General features: G+C 37.4%; 1 protein-coding gene across 3 annotated transcripts in view; it reads left to right on the top strand.

Moving 5' to 3' along the window:
* Positions 1 to 3,286: 3,286 nt before the first annotated feature.
* Positions 3,287 to 19,981, top strand: part of LOC107500689 (sodium/glucose cotransporter 1-like) — a 61,583-nt gene continuing 44,888 nt past the window's right edge. The window contains exons 1-4 of one of the 3 annotated variants that reach the window (XM_036221025.1): positions 3,287 to 3,427; positions 7,767 to 7,838; positions 12,394 to 12,498; positions 13,743 to 13,802. In XM_036221025.1, coding sequence (XP_036076918.1) covers positions 3,305 to 3,427; positions 7,767 to 7,838; positions 12,394 to 12,498; positions 13,743 to 13,802 — 360 coding nt within the window. In that variant the 5' untranslated portion in view covers positions 3,287 to 3,304. Of the gene's footprint in view, positions 3,428 to 7,499; positions 7,839 to 12,393; positions 12,499 to 13,742; positions 13,803 to 19,981 lie in introns of those variants that run through there. The other 2 variants (XM_036221023.1, XM_036221024.1) reach the window with 2 other exon arrangements.

Raw genomic sequence — 19,981 nt, 5'->3', positions numbered from 1 at the left:
GATATTTTTAACCTTTTACATGTATCAAGAAGAATTTCGGCTAAATATAGAGTAAAAAAATAATTGTTACCATAACAAACAGTGTTTCATCTATATTAGGTCAAAACTCCTATGTTAGTGAAGTTTTTCTTTTAGTATAAGAGATTGATGTTTTCCTATTGCTTTATTCCATCCTATAATACATATTTTAAAATATTTGTGCTTAGTTTTTATAGCAGACTTTACAAAAAACATCACGGACAAATACAGTCTTTAAAATCATTCAGTATAAATCTGCAAATAATATGGATCATCACCATTTTATAGAACTGTTGAAGAAATAGAGGGCAATGAATTTAATGATGCGCTTTTGCCAATGCTCATTGGTTGAGTCTTGGAAATTTTACAAAGAATTACTGTAATGTCAATTGCAATTCAAGATTTTCTTGAAGCAAAAGGAATGCTTATTGCATATTTGATAATCAAAGATAATAAATGGCAGTCTGTACTAATATTTCTCACTAATATGTACTATATACGAATAAGCTAAATTTGAATAGTCAGACAGGAAAAGCTCATTTGTAACCTACCCGGCCAAGCATAAAAATTTATGTCAAAGACACTTCTCCCAAGAAGACATACAAATGGCCAACAAATATGTGAAAAGATGCTCATCATCACTATCTATTAGAGAAATGCAAATCAAAACCACAATGAGATACCACCTCACATCTGTTAGATTAGCTATAATCAACTGGACAAGTAATAACAAACATTGGAGAGGATGCAGAGAAAAAGGAACCCTCATACACTACTGACGGGACTGTAGATTGGTGCAGCCACTATGGAAAACAGTATGGAGGTTCCTCAAAAAACTTAGACTTGATCGACCATATGATCCAGCAATCCCTCTACTGAGTATTTACCCCAAAGACTTGAAAACCCATATCCAAAAAGATATTTGCACACCGATATTCATAGCAGCATTATTCACGGTGGCTAGAACATGGAAGTAACCAAAGTGTCCTGCGATAGATGATTGGCTAAAGAAGTTGTGGTACATATACACAAAGGAATATAACTCAACCATAAGAAGAGATGAAATACTGCCATTTGCAACAGCCTGGATGGACCTCGAGATGATCATGCTAAGCAAAATAAGCCAGACAGAAAAAGTTGAAAACCACATGATAACACTTATATGTGGGATATAAATCTAAAAGCAAAAAATGGACAGGACAAACAGAGACTCAGGGACATGGCCAATGGACTAGTGGTTACCAGAAGATAGGGTGTGGGGGAGGAGGGAAGAGGTAGACAGGATAAAGAGGGTCAAAAAGCAGGTAGGGGAGGGTGAAGTGAGTAAGGCAGATCAAATATATGGTAGCTAAAGGAAACTGGACTCTGGTTGGTAATCACACAATAGAATATATAGATGTCAAATTATAATGTACACCTGAAAATTATATAATTGTATTAGCCAATGTTATCCCAATAAACTTTAAAAAATGAAAAAAAAAAATAACAAGTGTCGGTGAGGTTGTGGAGAAAAAGGAATACTGGTTGGAATGTAAATTGGTACAGTCAGTATGGAAAAGAGCATAGAGGGTCCTCAAAACATTAAAAATAGAACTATCATATAATCCAGCAATCTCACTTCTAGATATATATACAAAAAAACAAAATCACTCTCTCAAAGTGATATCTGTACTCCCATGTTCATTGCAGCATTATTTACAGTAACCAAGATATGGGAACTACCTAAGTGTTCATGGACAGATGAATAAAGAAATGTAAAAAATATATATGGAATATTATTCAACCTTAAAAAATAAGAAAATCCTGCCATTTGTGGATGAATGTGGAGGAAATTATGCTGAGTGAAATAAACCAGACGCAAAAGGACAAATATTGTGTGGTCTCATTTATCATGTAATATTTTTAAAATATTGTAGTGAACAGCAATATCTTTACCAAAAAAAATGTTGAACTCAGTAACAGAGTAGAATGGTGGTTACCAGAAACTAGGTATTGGGAGAAAGGGGAAGATATTGTTCAAAGGGTACAAACTTTGTTATAAGATGAACAAGTTTTAGAAATCTGATGTACAATATGGTGACTATTATTAATAATAGTATATTATATACTTAAAATTTGCCAACAGTAGATCTCAGGTGTTCTCACCACACAAAGACAAAAACGGTAACTGAGGTCATTAATATGTTTATTAGCAGAATTACACTACACTAATTATTTCACAATGTACACATATATCAAAGCATCACATTGCACACCTTAAATATATACAATTTTTATTGGTCAATTATACCTCAATGAAGCTGGAAAAAAATAACATTTGTAGTACCCATTATATTTCATTTGGACATCACTGAACTAAACTGGGACAATAGAATTCTGCTCAGGAGGCTGAGACCATAGACTTTTTTTATTTTTAGTAATTTTTTAAAAAAATACATTTGGGAGGCTGTAGACCTCTGACTTGCTACAAGAGCACGTGTCCCTGCCCTTGTGGTTACAGACTCAGATTAACTGGTTATTGTGAGAACCAAACGGGGTAATAAATGTAAAGTGCATAGAAGGTCAGGCACTAACAAGAACTGTATGTGTTGGCTATTATTAGTAGTATTATTGACCATGATTTCTAAAAATACAATTTAGCAGAGAAACACACCAAGGAGAGTAACGCTTGGCTTAGACTGAAAATTCACACATCATCAATAAAACCAAACTGCAAAAAATTGTGGACCCTCAGTGATCAGTAGGTCCAATGATTAAGAGTGAGGAAAGTCAAGCATTCTCCTTGGGGGCAAAATTTAAGGAGGCACAAGTATTTTAATGTAATATTTTAATAAATCAAAATTAATGCCAAAATCCACAATGAACAAAATATCAAAATTGTAAAAAAAAAAAAAAAAAAAATTTCTCCTTTTGCCCCAGGTTCCAATATGGCTCAGAAAGATAGCTACAAGAACCTGCCTCTGAAGCCTCAACTAGCCCAACTCTTAGTCTAGAATAAAGCGAGTGCAGACAACAAAGGGAGGGCGTTGTGCTTGAAATAGCAGTTAAGAGTGTTTTTCATCCTGCTAAGAGGAGCAACTGGTAAGAAACGAAGTCTTCGCAGCCTGGAAGCAAGCGGACATAAAGCAGGGCTGGACCGCGGAGCGGACCGGGAACTCCCAGGCTGCCCCGCGGCCACCCCAGGATGCCCTGCGGCAAGGGTGGAGCCAAAGCCCAAGCCAAAATCAAAGCCGTTGCTGCCTCCATAACGGCCAGGCGTGGTCACGTCTGGACCAGCGTTGGCGCCATGAACCTTTCCCGGTTTGAGGACGCCCTGCACTGGGGTGTTATGGGCTCGGACGTCGACAATCTCTTAGACATCGTGTTGTTGGTTTTTTACTTCCTGCTGGTCCTGGGCATCGGGTGTTGGGTACGTCAGAGCCCCGAGGGGAGGGCAGGGCCTTGGACACGAGGCTGGGTTTGACCCCTTCCTGTCACCGCGTCCCCACCTCTTATTCCACTTCAGAGCACCGTCTTATCCCTGCCCTTGCCTGTGCTCAGACAGCCCTCAAGACCTCTCTGCTGTTCCTTTGGGTAGTTACTCCCCACCACTCCCCACCATTCTAGCCAAGAGTAAGTGCGTGTCCTTAGCAGCAGAGCCATACTTGACCAACTCCATCTTCCCTCCCCGCCTGCAACAAACACATGGGCCAGATTCTCCTGTGCCTGTTGCCTGAAACCTTAATAAGACATCGTTGTTATGATGGTGATGATGGTGGTAATAATAACAGCTACTGAGGATTAGGTGCTTAAGGGCATTACATCCTCAAGCATGCTGGAAACAACACACTATTACTTCCTTCAGTTTCTCAGGTAAGGAAATTGAGGTTCAGAGAGGTTAAGTAACAACAAAGGAATGATGGAGTTCAGATGGGAAACTAGAGCTTCCTGATCCGACTCATAAGCTTAACCACTTTGCCTTGCTAGGAAGACCTGAAAGGGCACATACGTGTAATGTAAGGAAGCAAGTGTTCTCTTTAAATTTGAAAGAAGAGCTTATGTTTTCTCTTCCAGTACAAGGTTCTCTTTAAATAGAGTAGACATGTCTCCTTTATTAGTATTCTCCCACTAGAGCTTAGCATGTAAGCACTCAAAAAGACGGAGTGCCGGGAAGGATCCAGCCCTATTTCCACTGAAAGGCCAGATGGGTGTGAAAGCTTCAGCTGGTGTCATGGTTTTGTCCCTCAGCGAAGCCTCTGCCTTGCCTGCTTCACCAAGCAGAAGTATTTGGTAGCAGTGCCACCATTCACTAACTAGTAGGAGAGTTTTCATTCTGAACAGCCCCCACCCAGCTGAAGTTTTCATGCCCATGTGACTTTTATGTGGGGTACCTCACCAGGTCATAAGTAGGACCTTCAAAGGACACTCATTTGAGGGCTTAGAAGTCATTATTTTGCTAGTGGGCAGATAGAGTAATGAGATAGTATCCATCCTATTAAGAGAATTTTGTACTAGAAGAGAAAATATAGGCCCTTTATACCAAATGTAAAAGAGAAATCTGAAGTATTTAACTAAATCTTTCAAACAAATGACTTTTTAAAAATTGGCCGCAATTATAAAAAATATCCATCCAGGTGGCCTAGACAGGATCTCTGAGTAGTGCTTGTTTTGGGATCCTTCCCTCAGTTACTGTTACTGAATTAAGCTCCCATCCAGTTTTCTTCCCAGCCCAGTTGGGGCCTCAGTCTGGCCAAGGTCAGAGGCCTAGTAAGCCATCTGGTCACTTTCAAAGAAAACCTGTTTCTTTTGTTCTTGGAGCCATAAAACATGCATGGTTATCCAGAATGCTTTGATCTTTTTCCGTCTTTATATTATTATCTTCCTTTAGTTCTTTTTTATAAATCATATTGTTTTTAATTACAAAAGTATAACATTCCTATTGTAAGATGTGAAAAGATATATAAATATTTAAAGAATTTATTATTCTTCCCCATCCATTCCCATCTCTCTGAGGTAACCCTACACTGTGTATCCTTTCTCCCTTCTCTCAGTGCTTATGCAAATATAGACACATATGTAGAGTTTTTGTGTTTCGTCTTTACAAAAAAATGTGATCATATATATATATATATTCTACAACTTGCTTTTTTTCACTTACTGTACGATAGAGTCCTACAGGCCAATAGAGATCTAGCTAGTGTTTTTATTAGCTGCATAATCATCATACAAACATGTACTATTTAGCTCTTCCAAACTAATAAACACTTAGATTATTGCCACGTCGGTTTTTCTTTTTTCTTTCTTTTTTTGCTTTTTACTGTGTTAGTGCTTTTAATCTGTGTAGCATGGATTCTGAAATTGGAATTGCTGAGTCAGAAGGGTATGTTTACTTGAAATTTTAGTAGATATTTAATGGCAATCTACAAAGCTTGTTGAGATTTAATATTTCTTGCAAGTAGCGTGTGAGCATGCCCTTTTCCCCAAATCTTCACCAGCCTTGCTTGTTATTTCTAGTTGATTTTGTTTGTTTGTTTGTTTTTGTTTTTGTTTATTTGTTTAGTTTTGGGGTTTTTTTTGGCCAATATGATGGGTAAATAGTGGTATCTTATTGTACTTTGATTTGCACTTCCTTGATTCCTAGTGAGGTTGAACATCTTTTCATGGGTTTACTGTCCATTGACTTTCCTCTTCTGTGAATAGCCACTTTATTTGCCCATTTTTGAATTGGGTTGTTTGACTTTGCTGTTATCAACTTGTCTGTCATTTGAATTGCTAATACGTTTAAATTATCACTTGTCTAGACCAGTCTCAACCTCAGCACTACTGACATTTGGAACTAGGTAATTCCTTGTTGTGGGGGGGTGGTCTGTCCTGTGTGTTATTGTATGCTTAGAAGTAACCCTGAGCCCTACCATTCATTACCAAAAATGTCCCCAGACATTGCCACATATCCCCTGGACAGATGGGGCATGGAAACTCCTCTGGTTGAGAACCTCTAGTCCAGACTGTTAATGGCGTCTTTTCGTCATCTGAATTTTTCTTCACTTTGAAGAAATCAATTATCTCTTTTCCTTTACATCAGAGATCCCTAATCCCTTGGCCATGGACAGATATCAGACAGGTACCAGTCTGTGGCCTATTAGGAACCGGGCCACGCAGCAGGAGGTGAAGAGCAGGCAAGGGAGTGAAGCTTCATTTGTATTTGCAGCCACTCCCCAGAGCTAGAGCATCACTGCCTCAACTCCACCTCAGGTCATCAGGTGTTAGATTCTTATAGGAGCACCAGTCCTTGGTGCCAAAAAGGTTGGGGACTGCTGCTTTACATCTTCTAGATTTCCTGACTTGATTAGGAAAGTTTTCCCCTACTCCCAGTTTGTACAGATATTATGCTAAATTTTATTCTAATGTTTTATAGATTTTAAAAAATATTTAACTCTCTAGAACATCTAGGATTTACTTTTATATATGATGTGGCGGAGGGGTCTTGCTTTATTTTTTTCCAGTTATTAAACCATCTACCCATTTCTCACTGAACTGAATTAAGCACATTGGTACAGATGGCACTCCTTTCTGAAAGCATTCGTCAGCTGCTGTCTGCTGAGCACCCACAGGGAAATGGGAAATCAGTCTTTGTTGCTGGTGCCTTGGCTCTTACACTGTGTTAAAAGGGAAAAACTTATATTTTTTCTTGTTTGCCTTCTTTTTTTTACCAGTCTCTGCCCAGAGATTTGAGATGTCGAATGCATCTCCCACCCACCAACGTGGCTACCATAGTTGTGTTGTTCTAGAAAGAGAGGAAGTGGGGAAGAAGAGGCAAGGATATGGGCTTAAGCCACCTTCTCCCCAGGATCTCCTCTTCTTCCTGTCTGGTTCTTTCTTTAATGGAAAGAGAAGTTGATTTTGTTCATCTTGGAACATTTCGTAAATGACTTTAAAAATTTTTAATGCACCTCCACCTACATACCACTGATAACTAATTCCCTTAGGAAAGATCAGCTCTGCACATAGTAGGCCCTTGATAAATACTTAGCGAATAGATGAAACAAGATGAACTTAATGTGTCTTTTGTAGAGTTGTTTCTTTGGTTAAAGGCTTTATGATGTAAAGGGACCACATTATAATCCAGATACCTCAGATGTTGATAATAAGTTCACTCTTCCCACAGAAATATATTTCTGTCAATTAGCTATCACCCTTAGGTTGTGCTGTTCCTAGGTAGTCCAGGAAATCCTAGTATTGTCTTTTGACCACACCGGGGTCTGGGTATCAGAGCTGGGAACCCTGGGTACAGAGGACACTGTTGGAAGGACACGATAGTAATGGCAGCGTGATTGCTGTTCTGGAAGAAGCCAGGTGCATGTTTAGATTTGCCATTACTGAGTGACCCATATATTCACTGAACCACTTATCTCCTGGACTCTGCCAGAAACCATGGTACTGGTTAACTAGTTGGGGAAAAAATATATAAAGCAATATCATTTTCACATGAGTGTAGAGAAATGGACATTCCCATGCAATGTCAGAGCTGAAAGACTGTAGTCTCCAGCTAAGCAGCCATGAGCCCTCCTCTAACTCAGGAGGTAGGGGCTTCTATTCCCAAAAAGAAAGAAAGGGAGAATGGATTTGGAATATCTGCTACAGAGATTAACCCCATAGTGAATCGTTTGAGAGACTTGTGTCTTTGAAGCAGTTTGGTATCTTGTATTCCATGGTTTTTTGTTTGTTTTTGTTTTGCTTTTTTTTTTTTTTTTGGTTTGATCTCTTTTAAGACTATGCTATCAAGCAACCGTGGGACTGTAGAAGACTTCTTCCTGGCTGGCCGAAATCTAGCATGGTGGTCGGTGAGTATGCCTTGCATGTAAATATCCACTTTAGGAGCTGCTTGTTAACTTGTTTTATTACTTTAATTGAGATGTCTTATACCCAAAATAATTTGAAGTTTTTAAATTAGGAAAGACATTTCATTGGTAACTCTTACATAGTTTCTTACCTAAATGTTTCCATTCAACTCAGTTTAGCTTGGTAACCCTTTATTAGGTGCCTGGTATCTACAAGGCATCATTCTGAGTTCCAGGACCTAGATAGGAAATAAACAGTTCTGCCCTCTGGAAGCACACAATATAGAATATAAGTTAGACATGCATCCAATGAATTATAGTACATTACAGTGAAGTAGAGTAGGTCAAATAGGAGGCACACAAGCTAGGTATAGATGAAAGGTAAACTCAGACTTACTGAGTGGAGGTAGTATGTAGTGCAAAACAGGAAAGTTCTTAGAGAGGTGGGGTTGTTTGAGCAGGATTTGGCGGTGGAGTCGGTGTTTGCTAGTAGAGTGTGAGGGCATTTGGGCAGAGGGAATAGCGTATGCCAAAGTATGGAGGTGTGGAACAGCATGATGCTGTTCTAGGCCTAAAGGCTAGAAACATTTTGTGGTAGTGGTTGTTTGTGTTAAATAATTTATTCATTATACAAAGTGATTCTATCTGAGAAGAGTGCTCTGAAACCCCCACAGCAGCAGAGGCAGCCTCCTTTCCATGGCCCAGTACCCATAATGTGATGGGTGGGGCTGCCCCAGGAAGAAGGTGGATATAGGGGCCTAGCAGGACCCTGTGCCTGAGGACTCAAGCCAAGCATGAGCCACAGCTGCTTCGTAACTTATTGTGTAAAAACATGCATACATTTCCTGCACAAGAATGTAAGGTACATTTAAAGAAGCAGGCCCTTAGTCATGAATATTCTTTATCGCTAAATGTTAAACCAGTTTTATGGCAAGGATTCAGTTCTTACACTGGGGTAATGTTTCATAGAAGTCTCATCTTGCGAGGAGAAGGTGCCTGTATTCAAAGGAAAGGGGAATGTACACTCATTAACTCTGATGGATCAAACAACCTAACAGAAATGGCTTTGCCTCAATTAGCTGGAACATTTAGGGAAAAGCATTTTTCTAATATTAACTCTCTGAATTATGCTTGAATCTTTTTTTGTAAACCTGGTTTAGAAAGAGAATGAATGTGGCAAATAGATGTTTGCAAGGGGCCTCCCTACCTTAGGGAGGGGAGGGGATTCTAGCAAAACTTTCTATTCCTGGCCTGTGAAGCCCCAGTTTTTTGCCTGAGGCACTCTTAGACTTTGCAGTCATGTATTCTGTACCCAGAAAAATGGCCATCTACTGCCCATGTTACCTTGTATTACTATGACATTTATAACGGTTTTCAGATGACACTGACGTTCTTTGGCCTCCCAATGTTTATATGTTATGATTTATTAACTTCTTTACTGACTTATTTTTTATTATCAGGATTATTGCTTAATGAACAAAATACATTATGGTATTATTAAAGGAAATGGAAATGAATAATTTTGTCACTTGAACTTTTTTTTTCTTATATATGTTTTATTCAAACAGATATCTAATGGATGTCAGTTGCTCTTGTCAGGGTTTTCCACATGGCTCATCCTTTCTTTTTCTTAACTCTCTCTCTCTCTCTCTCTCTCTTTCTCTCTTATTATACATGGCTTATTCTAGTAGTCAATTCCCAGTCCTCATCTTACCTGGCCTGGCAGTGGTGACACTCTGAAACACTCATTCCTCCCTCCCTCCCCATTTTGTCACCTGCCTCTCTTCCCATCCTGCTGTTTCAGCAGCCACTCCTTAGCAGTCTCCCTGCTGGTTCTCTCCCCTCTCCCTGGCTTCTTAATGCTGGAGTTCCCTGAGGGCAGCGTCTGACCTCTCCTCTCCAATAATACTCACACACTTGGCAACCTCCTCTAGTCTCATGGCATTAAATACCAAATACATGCTAACACATCTCAGATCTCTCCCTTGAACTCCAGACTGTGTGTCCAGCTGCCTGTGTGACACATGCACTTGAGAGATCTGTCAGATATCTCAAACTGAGCAAGTCCGAAAGGAACTTTGGACTTTCCTCCGCAGATCTGCTCCTCTCGCCATCTTCCCTGTCTCCTGAAGAGCAACTCCATCCTTCTAGGTGCTCAGGTGACAAACCTGGGGTCATGTTAGACTCTTTATTCTCTCTCAAACCCAACATCTAATCCATCGGAGGAAAAATATTTGAAATCTGATGACTACTTAGTAGCTCTGCCTCCAGTTTCATGCTGCCATTGTCTCTCCCCTGGATTAATTATAACAGCCTCTTCTCTGGGCTCCCTCCTTCCATATTTGCTCCTTTCTATCAAGTCTCAACAAAGCAGCTAAATGGAGCCTTTTAAAACTTGAGTCAGACCATGTCACTTTTATGCTTAAAATTCTCTGGGTGCTCCGATGTCACCCACAGTGAAAGCCCAGCTGCTTATAACAATTTGTGTTAAGCCACAGATGATCTGCACCTCTTTACCTCTCTCTCTGACCTTGCCTCTCTAGACCCCATCTCCAAGTCTAGCCAGTGTCCTTAAACAACCAGCTCTGCTCCCGCCTCAGGGCCTTTGGCCCTGCTTCTCAGTCTGCCTGGAGGGCTCTCTCCAAATATCCTATGGCTTGCTCCCTCACCTCTTCTGGTATTTCTCACGTCTCTCAGACAGTCTACCCAGCCACCCAGTTGTTCAGCACTTCCTATAGACTTTCCCACCTTTATCTCTATAGTACTTATCACTGTCTGTTGTGCTAGAAAATAGCCCCCTAATTTATTTTATTTATTCTCTTCTTCCCAAAAGAATGTTGGCTCCATGAGAGCAGGGATTTTTGTCTATTTTACTCATTAATATATTCCTAATACCTAGAACAGTGCCTGGAACATAGATGACAATGGACATTTATAATAGTAATTGAATTGATGAATGTTGATTTTTTTTCCACCTCTTTAATTCCCCCGCACCACCACTTCCACTCCTGACCTATGGATGTTGCTATTTCCCCTTAAGAACTAGATCTCTGAAGGCGGGGTGTCTCCTCCCACCCGCTTGGGGCATATACCCGGGGCCTGGCACCCCCGGCACACTCGGCGGGGCTGGTGCACCCAGGGCCTACGAACCCAGGATATGGTCTGTGGACCTACCTAGGGCATGAACTCAGGACCTTCTGCATGTAAAGCAGATGTGCTAACCACTACACTGTGGAACCACGCCCAAATGGTGATTTTTTTTTTAACCCGCCTTTTCCTTGAATAATGTACTACTATCTTCCTAGGTCTCTATAAACTTAGATAAGTCAATATAGATATTTTATATTTATATGTAGTTGAATAGTATTATATCTTATGTACAGTCTACCATTTATGTACCATATTATTAAGCAACTTAGGCTGTACATAATTTTGCACTGTTTTGATAAATGTATCTAACATTCTTAATAGTAAAAATAACTACCATTACTTGAATACTTATTATGTTCCTTTTCTAACTTTTTTTTTTTTTGCCATATATTTGTTGCCAATAAGATGTTTGGTACCTGTATGTTCTCAACTATGTCTTATTAGTGCATTTTACCTTTTATAGTTATAACAACAAAACTTCTTTATCTTGTTTAATGCTTTTGGTCTTAAATATTGTTTTATCTTATGTTGACGTTGTTGATGCAGAGTTTTTTAATTTGCTTTTTTGTTTATTTTTACCTAAAATTCTTTGTTATTTTTAGCCTCTCTTGATAATTTTGTTTTAAATATGTCTCATGTCAACAGTGTAATAATAGTTGTATTTTTGTTTTGAATGGAGTGGCTATCTACACAACTGAAAAGCTATTATTCATTTAGGAGGGATTTTTTTTTCATTTTAAATGCCTCTGGGATTTTTTATTTTGAAAGTAACAGATGTTAGTTACAAAAAAAAAATGAAATGTTACAGTCCAAGTGTAAAACTTGAAATTTTCTCATCCCATAATTTCAGCTCCCAGAAGTATTTTGTTCTATATGTGTTTTTTTACTGCCAGAATCACTCGCATGCATAAGTAAACATATATGTGCACAAGTGTAATGTGCACACATACATTTTAATGAGATTATGTTAGATTATTTATGATATTTTATTACTTAATAAAATAATGCTTCTTTACTCTATAATTCTATATTATATTTCATGTATTCATGTACCCTAGTATTTTAACCAGTCTCATAGATAATCAGTTAGATTGCTAATTTTTAAAATTATTTCCAAACAATACGGAATTACACTTCTCATATTTCTGCATTCGGGAATTGCAAGTAAGTCAGTGGAGCATGTGAAGGGTGGCAACATAAGAATGGCTGTTCTGTCTTTTTCATTCTCTCTTCACTTGGCTTCTAATTTATGGTTAGTATTTGTATAGAAGAGACACGAATGAGAATTTTCCCCAGGTAGTAATCCCTTTTGAGAAACTGTAAAATTCAGTTTGAGTTTTCATTTGTGAAAATGAATTCTTGAACTTGGGCTAAAAGTTCTGATATAGAATTGTCTTTTGATTATCAGATAGGTACGTCTCTTTTTGTCTCAAATGTTGGCATTGGCCACCTTGTGGCCCTGGCTGGAACAGCAGCGACTTCAGGGATTGCTGTTGTGGCCGTCGAGTGGAGTGTAAGTAATACCTTTTGTAGCAACTAACCTCCACCTTTATCATTAACTATGTAAAATTCATAAACAGAAAACTTGCTTTCAAACTTCAGTAAATATTAAAAACTTCTTGAGAAGTCATGGAAGAGAAGACCCAAGTCTTTGATTTCTCCAAAAAATAATGATGCTAGTTTTTCTTCTCCTTAGTAAATTTATTTGAAATTTCAAGGACCATAGGAATACAATAAACAAAGAGCTGTTAGAAAACTAATCAGGTAGGGAAAAGATCATATTAACATTTAAAATGTATATTTTTTAAATATATGTGTATAGGTATATATGTGTATATATCTATATATACATACAGTTACGTGTGTGTATATATAGATATGTATGTGTATATATTTATATATACATACAGTTACATATGTATGTATATATCTATATATATGTGTGCATATATATTTGCAGTATATATTGAGAATGGGCCCAACTGAGCTCATTGAGATATTCAGCTAGCTCCCACAAAACTCCTAATTGATCTTGTAGGAATACCAAGTTTCAACTATAAAACTTATAAAGTGGATTATTTATTTAATCTGTGGTATATATTTGTTGTAGGACATATAATTTGTTCACCTAAATTATAAGTGAATTTATAAGTCTTATGTTGATTAACATATCTTGATGTAAATCATTGGGCTTTTTTTTTTTATATAGAATACTCCCTACTTTCTGGGTCTCTTCTTTATAAACTACAAAAATAAAAAATACTTCTAGCAGAGTCTGTTTCTAACTTAATAAGAAGCCCTGGTCTCTACCACCATTTCCTCTCAGGATTTGCTAGCATCAACTTTATATACTGAACTTAACCTTACCCCTTCTTTGTAAAGAAAGCCAGAGCCAATTTTTACTTATTTCATTAACTTGTATGAAATTTTGGCATAGTTTTTCTCCCATTTCTCTGAATGTTTTATGACTTTTCTTTCTCTTTTTAATTATAAGCCACTTTCATTCATAGGCAACCAATAAGTTAAAGATAAATACCTTGAAAACTGGCTCAGTTAACCCCTTACAATCAAGAATGCAAAGATCAAGTGCTCGTAAGTTAAGTTCGTTGTACTGAAAGATATATGCTTCAGCTGTTCTTTGTAAGGTCCCCTGTAGTGATAATTTAATTAGGCTCAGAACAGATAGAAACTAAGCTTGTATCTCATTTAAGAGCTTGGCCTAGATGGGACTGATGTAATTATTCTTCTTGGTTTCAGGCTCCATTCCTTCTCTGTGTTCTTGGTTGGATATTTTCTCCTATTTACGTTAAGGCTGGGGTGAGTGTCCATTATCAGTTACTCTCTCTTCTCTCTCTCGATAGATAGATAGATAGATAGATAGATAGATAGATAGATAGATAGATAGAGACATAGATATATAGATATATAGATATATGTATTTACAGATATTACATTTGTACATAAAAACATCCTGAAAGATAAGTTCAACTTCTCAACCTTTTGATCCTTGTACTGACTTTCCTAAATCCTGAGAGATGCCTGCAATAGCATTGATCTACCTTGGGTAAACGGACACTAGAAACTGTTTCACTCTGTACCTTATTCAAGAGTTGATCTCTTACAGCTTTTATAGAAACCATTTAAAAACTTTTTAAAAGTAAGACCTAAATAAATGAAAAGAATAACTATGTTAATGATTAGAAGACAATATCCTAAAAATGTTTTCTCTCCCAAAATTGATCTGTGCACAGATTGCAATTCCAAACAAAATCCAAGCAGGATTTTTTGAGGAACTGACAAGCTGATTCTAAGGGGATAAAGACATGTTAGTGCCTGTCTGAGCGAGGAGAACAAAGAGACCATCTTGGCTTCATATGCACAGGGATATGTGGAGTAATGTCATCAACATGGCAAAATAAGAGTTTTCTATCATATTCCCCCAAAGAACACCAATTTAGATTGTCACCCTCAGATGGGAGAGCCTTTGTGGAAGTCCAGGAATCCAGTGGAAAATTCTATCACACAGATGGAGCAAAAATAAAAAAAAAAACAAAAAAAAAAAAAAACAAAAAAAAAAAAAAAAACACCAAAAAACAAAACAAAAAAAATCCGATATTGGGCACATTGACAAAGGTAAGAGGAACAGTTTTATTTCACCTGTGACACCCCTACCCCATGATGACACGGGTTAATGCCAAGAGAGACCTTCTTAGCCTGAGATTTTTCCCATGGGGAAAAGTGAGATCATGAAGTAAGTCTCTGACTATACCCACTGTGCAGGATGCTGCCAAAAAGACTTAACTATTTCTCACCCCATTCAGAATAGTGAGGTGTGCTGCATGACGGGGGATTAGGACGTGGCTGGGAAAATGGCAGCCAGGGCTCTCAAATGTCATTAAAGGAAAATGGATCCTACTAACTGCTCTGTAGAATATCAGAAAGCCCACCAATGACTCATTGGGGACTTTTCATCTTCAGATCTCCCAACTGGTCCATGGGTACCTCAACATTTTTCACACCTCACCCACATACACCTCTACCTTGTGGGCAGCTCCTTTTGAGCATTCCTGATCATAACAAAAAGGGGCCTTTGCAGAAAGCTAGTGAGCATGCACAGAAAGACAGTCTGACTCTGTAGGATTGGTAGCAAGCACACAAATTTGAACATTCCGCACCACCCTAGGTAAAGCAAGCAAACAGGAGGCTGGTAGCACTCAGCCTAGTTTTGCAGGATCAAGAGAAGGAGGACATATTCTATATAGAATTCCCCAACATGAGGGAACAAGAAGTGTGGAGCAGGTTTATCCATAGGAAAGATTGAGAAAGGCCCAGAATCCCTAGCAGGGCTGACAGAAGGTATTTCTTTCCAAAAGCCAGTCAGTAAAGACTGGAGCAGATAACTGCTTCCTTAATGCAAAGACAGCAGTACAAGATTTCTAGGAACATGAAAATCAAGGAAACATGACACCACCAAGAACACAATTTTCCAGTAACTGACCCCAACAAAATAAGGACAACAATATACAAAGAAAGTGAGTCTAACAGAAAAATCACAAAAATAACCAAACACAAATTCTAGGGCTGGAGAATACAATGAATGGAATGAAAAATTTAATAACATCAATATTAGAACGAATCAAGTAGAAGAAAGAAACTTTGAAGTAGAAGACAAATCATTTGAAATTATGCAGTCAGAGAAGAACAAAAATAAAAGAATGAAAAGAAATGAAGACAGCCTATGTGAACCACAGGATATCATCTACATATTATTGGAGTCTCAAAAGAAGAAGAGAGTGGGGATAGACAGAAAGCTTATTTAAATAAATAATGGCTGAGAACCTACTAAATCTGGGGAGAGAGTTGGATATCCAAGATCATGAAGTTCATAGGTCCTCTACATGTTTCAACCCAAAACTATCTTCTTCAAGGTGCACTATAATAAAACTGTCTAAACTCAAACACAAAGAGAAAAATTTTAAAGCAGCAAGGGATAAAAAATTCCTTACATACAGGGGAACCCCCTTAAGGCTTTTGGTGGATTTCTTAGCAGAAGCCATGCAGGCCAGGAGACTGTGGGATGATATATTCAAAGTGATGAAAGAAAAGAACTACCAAACGAGAATACTTAACCCAGAAAAATTGTTCTTTAGAAATGGAGAAATAAAGACCCAAACAAACAAAAATTGAAGGAATTCATCTCCACTAGCGCTGCCTTACCAGAAATGCTGAAAGGAGTTATTCAAGCTAAAATAAAAAGATGCTAATTAGTAACATGAAAATATACCACACACTGGTATAGGTAAGTATATAGTCAAATACAGAATATTCAAATACTGTAATATGGTGGTATATTACTTAACTCTAGTTTAAAGGTTAAATAAAACTACTCAAAATAACAATAGCTATAATAATTTGTTAATGGATACATAATATAAAAAGAGGTAAATTGTGACATCAAAAACATAAATGTCAGGGGGTTGGAGGCAGTGAAAGGTAAGAGTTTTTGTATCCAATCAAAGTTACCAGCTTAAAAGAGACAATTATATGTATGAGATGTTTTGTGTAAGCCTCACAGTAATCACCATAGCAAAAAACTGCAGTAGATACATGAAAGATAAAGAGGAGGTACTCAAAGCATAACATTATGGAAAATCATCAGTTCACAAAGGAAGCAATAGAGGAAGAAATAACAAAGGAACTATAAAACAGTCATAAAACAACTAATAAGGTGAATTAGTAAGTTCTTACCAATGAATAATTACTTTAAATGTAAATGAATTAAATTCTGTCAAAAGGTACAGAGTGGTTGATGGATTGAAAATAGCTTAGTGACTATAGTTAACAGTACTGCGTTATATATTTAAAAATTTTTTGATGAGTAGATCTTAGATGTTCTTATCACAAAAGAAAGGGTAATTATGTGAAGTGATGAAGATGTTAACTGACCTTACTATGGCAATCCTTTCACAATATATATGTGTATCGAATTACGTTATACACCTTAAACTTGTACAGTGTCATATGAATACTTCAATAAAGCTGGAAAAATAATGAAGTGTATGTAGAATAACAAAAGCACATGAATAGCAAAGATTCTCCTATCACAGAAAAATAAGGACCTGCCCTACCAAATAACAAGGCTTACTATAAAGCTGTAGTAATTAAAACAATATGGTATTGACACATGGAAGAGAGGAAAAGCCCAGAAACACTCATATATAGACATTTTATGATCTTGATGACATTACAAATCATTGAGGAAAGGGGGAGGTCAGTCAATTAGCATATGAAAAATAAAATTGGACCCCTATTCTACACAAAAATAATTTTATATTGATTAAAGACCTAAATAGGAAATTTTTACAAGAAAGTATAGAATATCTTTATATCCTTGAGATAGAGAAGCATTGTAAAATGAGATACAAAAAGCCGAAATCCCTGGTAGACCTCCAAATTCCTGGTAGACCTCCAAATCCCTGGGAGCCCAGCCAAAAACAAACTAGAAGGAGATATGTTCTGCAAAGAAAGAACTGCACCTGGTAAGATTTGTGAGTTTACTGTGCCTCTAACTTAGTACATTCCTCAACCCATATAGTGTAGGGATTGGGAAGCAGAAGTCTTACTGGTTTGAGGTATCAGAGGAAAGAACTCAGGGCTGGCCAAACAACTGGAAATTTAGGTTGGGAGCTCCAAACACAAGGGAACCATAGAGAGGGTTAATGCCCAAAACAGTATAAATTCTGCCTAATTCTTGACTGACTGCCAGACTATTCAAGTGCAGGGAAACCTCTAGAGGACTAGGCTTAAACAGCAGTGCTGAATTAGTAGTGCCAAGCAGTGGTAAAAGCTTCGTTACACTGCAGAGTAGGGGCACGGGCCATTAAAGATATTGCAGTTTGAGTCCAGGTAAGTTGATTGATTGCCTCCTAAAAGAAGAAACAGCCATCCCCAGCAGAACAAAACAGATTCTGGAGTGCTGCCTCATATTATCTATGATGGCCAGTCTTCAACCAAGAATTATTAAATATATTAAAATATGAGAACATAAATGTGACCCACATTTAGGGGAAAAAATAATAAATCAGAAACTGACTCTAAGCAGGCCCAGATGTTGATTTAACAAAGACTTTAAAGATGCTATTATAACCATGTTCAAAAAAGTAAAGGAAAATGTGATATTAACAAATGAACAAATACGGGCTCTTAACAGAGAAAACTATAGAAAAGAACCAAATGGAAATTCTAGAGTTGAAAATCACAGGAGTTGAAGTGAAAAAATCACAAGAAGGGCTCAATAGCACAATTAAGATGAGATAAGAGCAAAGAGGATCAGTGAACTTGAAGAAAATAATTATCCAGGATAAAGAACAGAAGGGAAAATATGAAGAAAAAGGAACAAGGCATCAGAGACCTGCAATACAGTACCAAGCAGCCCAACATACATGTAATTGGAGTCCCAGAAAGAGGAGCAAAAGAAAAAGACAAATTTAAAAAAATAATAATAACTGAAAATTTCTCATGTTTGGTGGAAAATGTTAATTTATAGATCCAAATGCTTAATAACACCAAATAAACACAAAGAAATCTACACCTTAATTTACATCATAAGCAAAATGATAAAAGCAAAGATAAAACAGTAAAAGATAACATATTACATGCAGGAGAACTGATGATACAGTTAATGGATGACTTCTCATCAGATACAATGGAGGCCAGAAAGCATTAGAATGACATATTCAAATGCTAAAAGGGAGAGAAAATTGTTAACCAAAAATGTTATATCCAGCAAAGTATTCTTCAAAAATGACGGTGAAATATATACAAATATTGAATTATATTGTATATCTGAAATGAATATAATGTTATGTGTTAATTATACTTCAGTTAAGTAAAAAGTATTGCAAAAAAAAAAATTGAAGGTGATTGGGAAGTAAAGATTTCTTACCTAGTACACCAAAAGTACAAATCATAAAGAAATTTGTATATGGGACGTCAAAATTAGATTTATTTTATTATTAAGTTTATTAGGGTAACATTGGTTAATACAATTATAATTTTCAGGTGTATGTTATCATTTGACATCTGTATATTCTATTGTGTTTACCACCCAAAGTCCAGTTTCCTTCAGCTACCATATACTTGATTCCCTTTACCTACTACGTCCTCCCCCTCCCCCCATATTTGCCCCCATTTTACCCTGTCTACCTCTCCGCTTCTCCCCCACCCCACTAGTAACCACAACTCTATAGTCCTCTGGTAACCACTAGTTTATGTCCACGAGTCTCTGTTTGTTTGTTCTACTCATTTGTTGCTTTTAGGTTTATATCCCACATATAAGTGATAGCATGTGATTTTCAGCTTTTTCAGTCTAGCTTATTTTGCTTCGCATGATTATCTCAAGGTCTATCCATGTTGTCACAAATGGCAATATTTCATCTCTTCTTATGGCTGAGTAATATCCCATTGTATATATGTACCACAGCTTCTTTAGCCAATCATCTATCATAGGACACTTCAGTTGCTTCCATGTCCTGGCCACTGTGAATAGTGCTGCTATGAACATCGGTGTGCAAATATCTTTTGCGTTATGGGGTTTCAAGTCTTTGGAGTAAATACCCAGTAGAGGGATTGCTGGATCACATGTTAGATCAAGTTTTAGTTTTTTGAGTAACCTCCATACTGTTTTCTGTAGTGGCTGTACCCATCTGCAGTCCCACCAGCAGTGTATGAGAGTTCCTTTTTCTCTGCATCCTGTCCAACATTTGTTATGACTTATCCTGTTGATTACAGCTATTTTAACAGGTTTGAGATAACATCTAATTGTGGTTTTGATTTGCATTTCCCTAATAGCTAGTGATAATGAGCATCTTTTCATATATTTGTTGTCCTCTAGGGAGAAGTGTCTGTTCAGGTTCTCTGCCCATTTTTTGACTGGATCATTTATTTTTTTGTTGTTATTGAGTTGTATTAGTTCTTTGCATATTTTGAATATTAGG

This window comes from Rousettus aegyptiacus, unplaced genomic scaffold (assembly GCF_014176215.1).
Source record: "Rousettus aegyptiacus isolate mRouAeg1 unplaced genomic scaffold, mRouAeg1.p scaffold_m13_p_5, whole genome shotgun sequence".
Classification (NCBI taxonomy): Eukaryota; Metazoa; Chordata; class Mammalia; order Chiroptera; family Pteropodidae; genus Rousettus; species Rousettus aegyptiacus.
The sequence above is the reverse complement of the archived record's forward strand: the minus strand, read 5'-3'. Positions and strand labels throughout refer to the sequence as shown.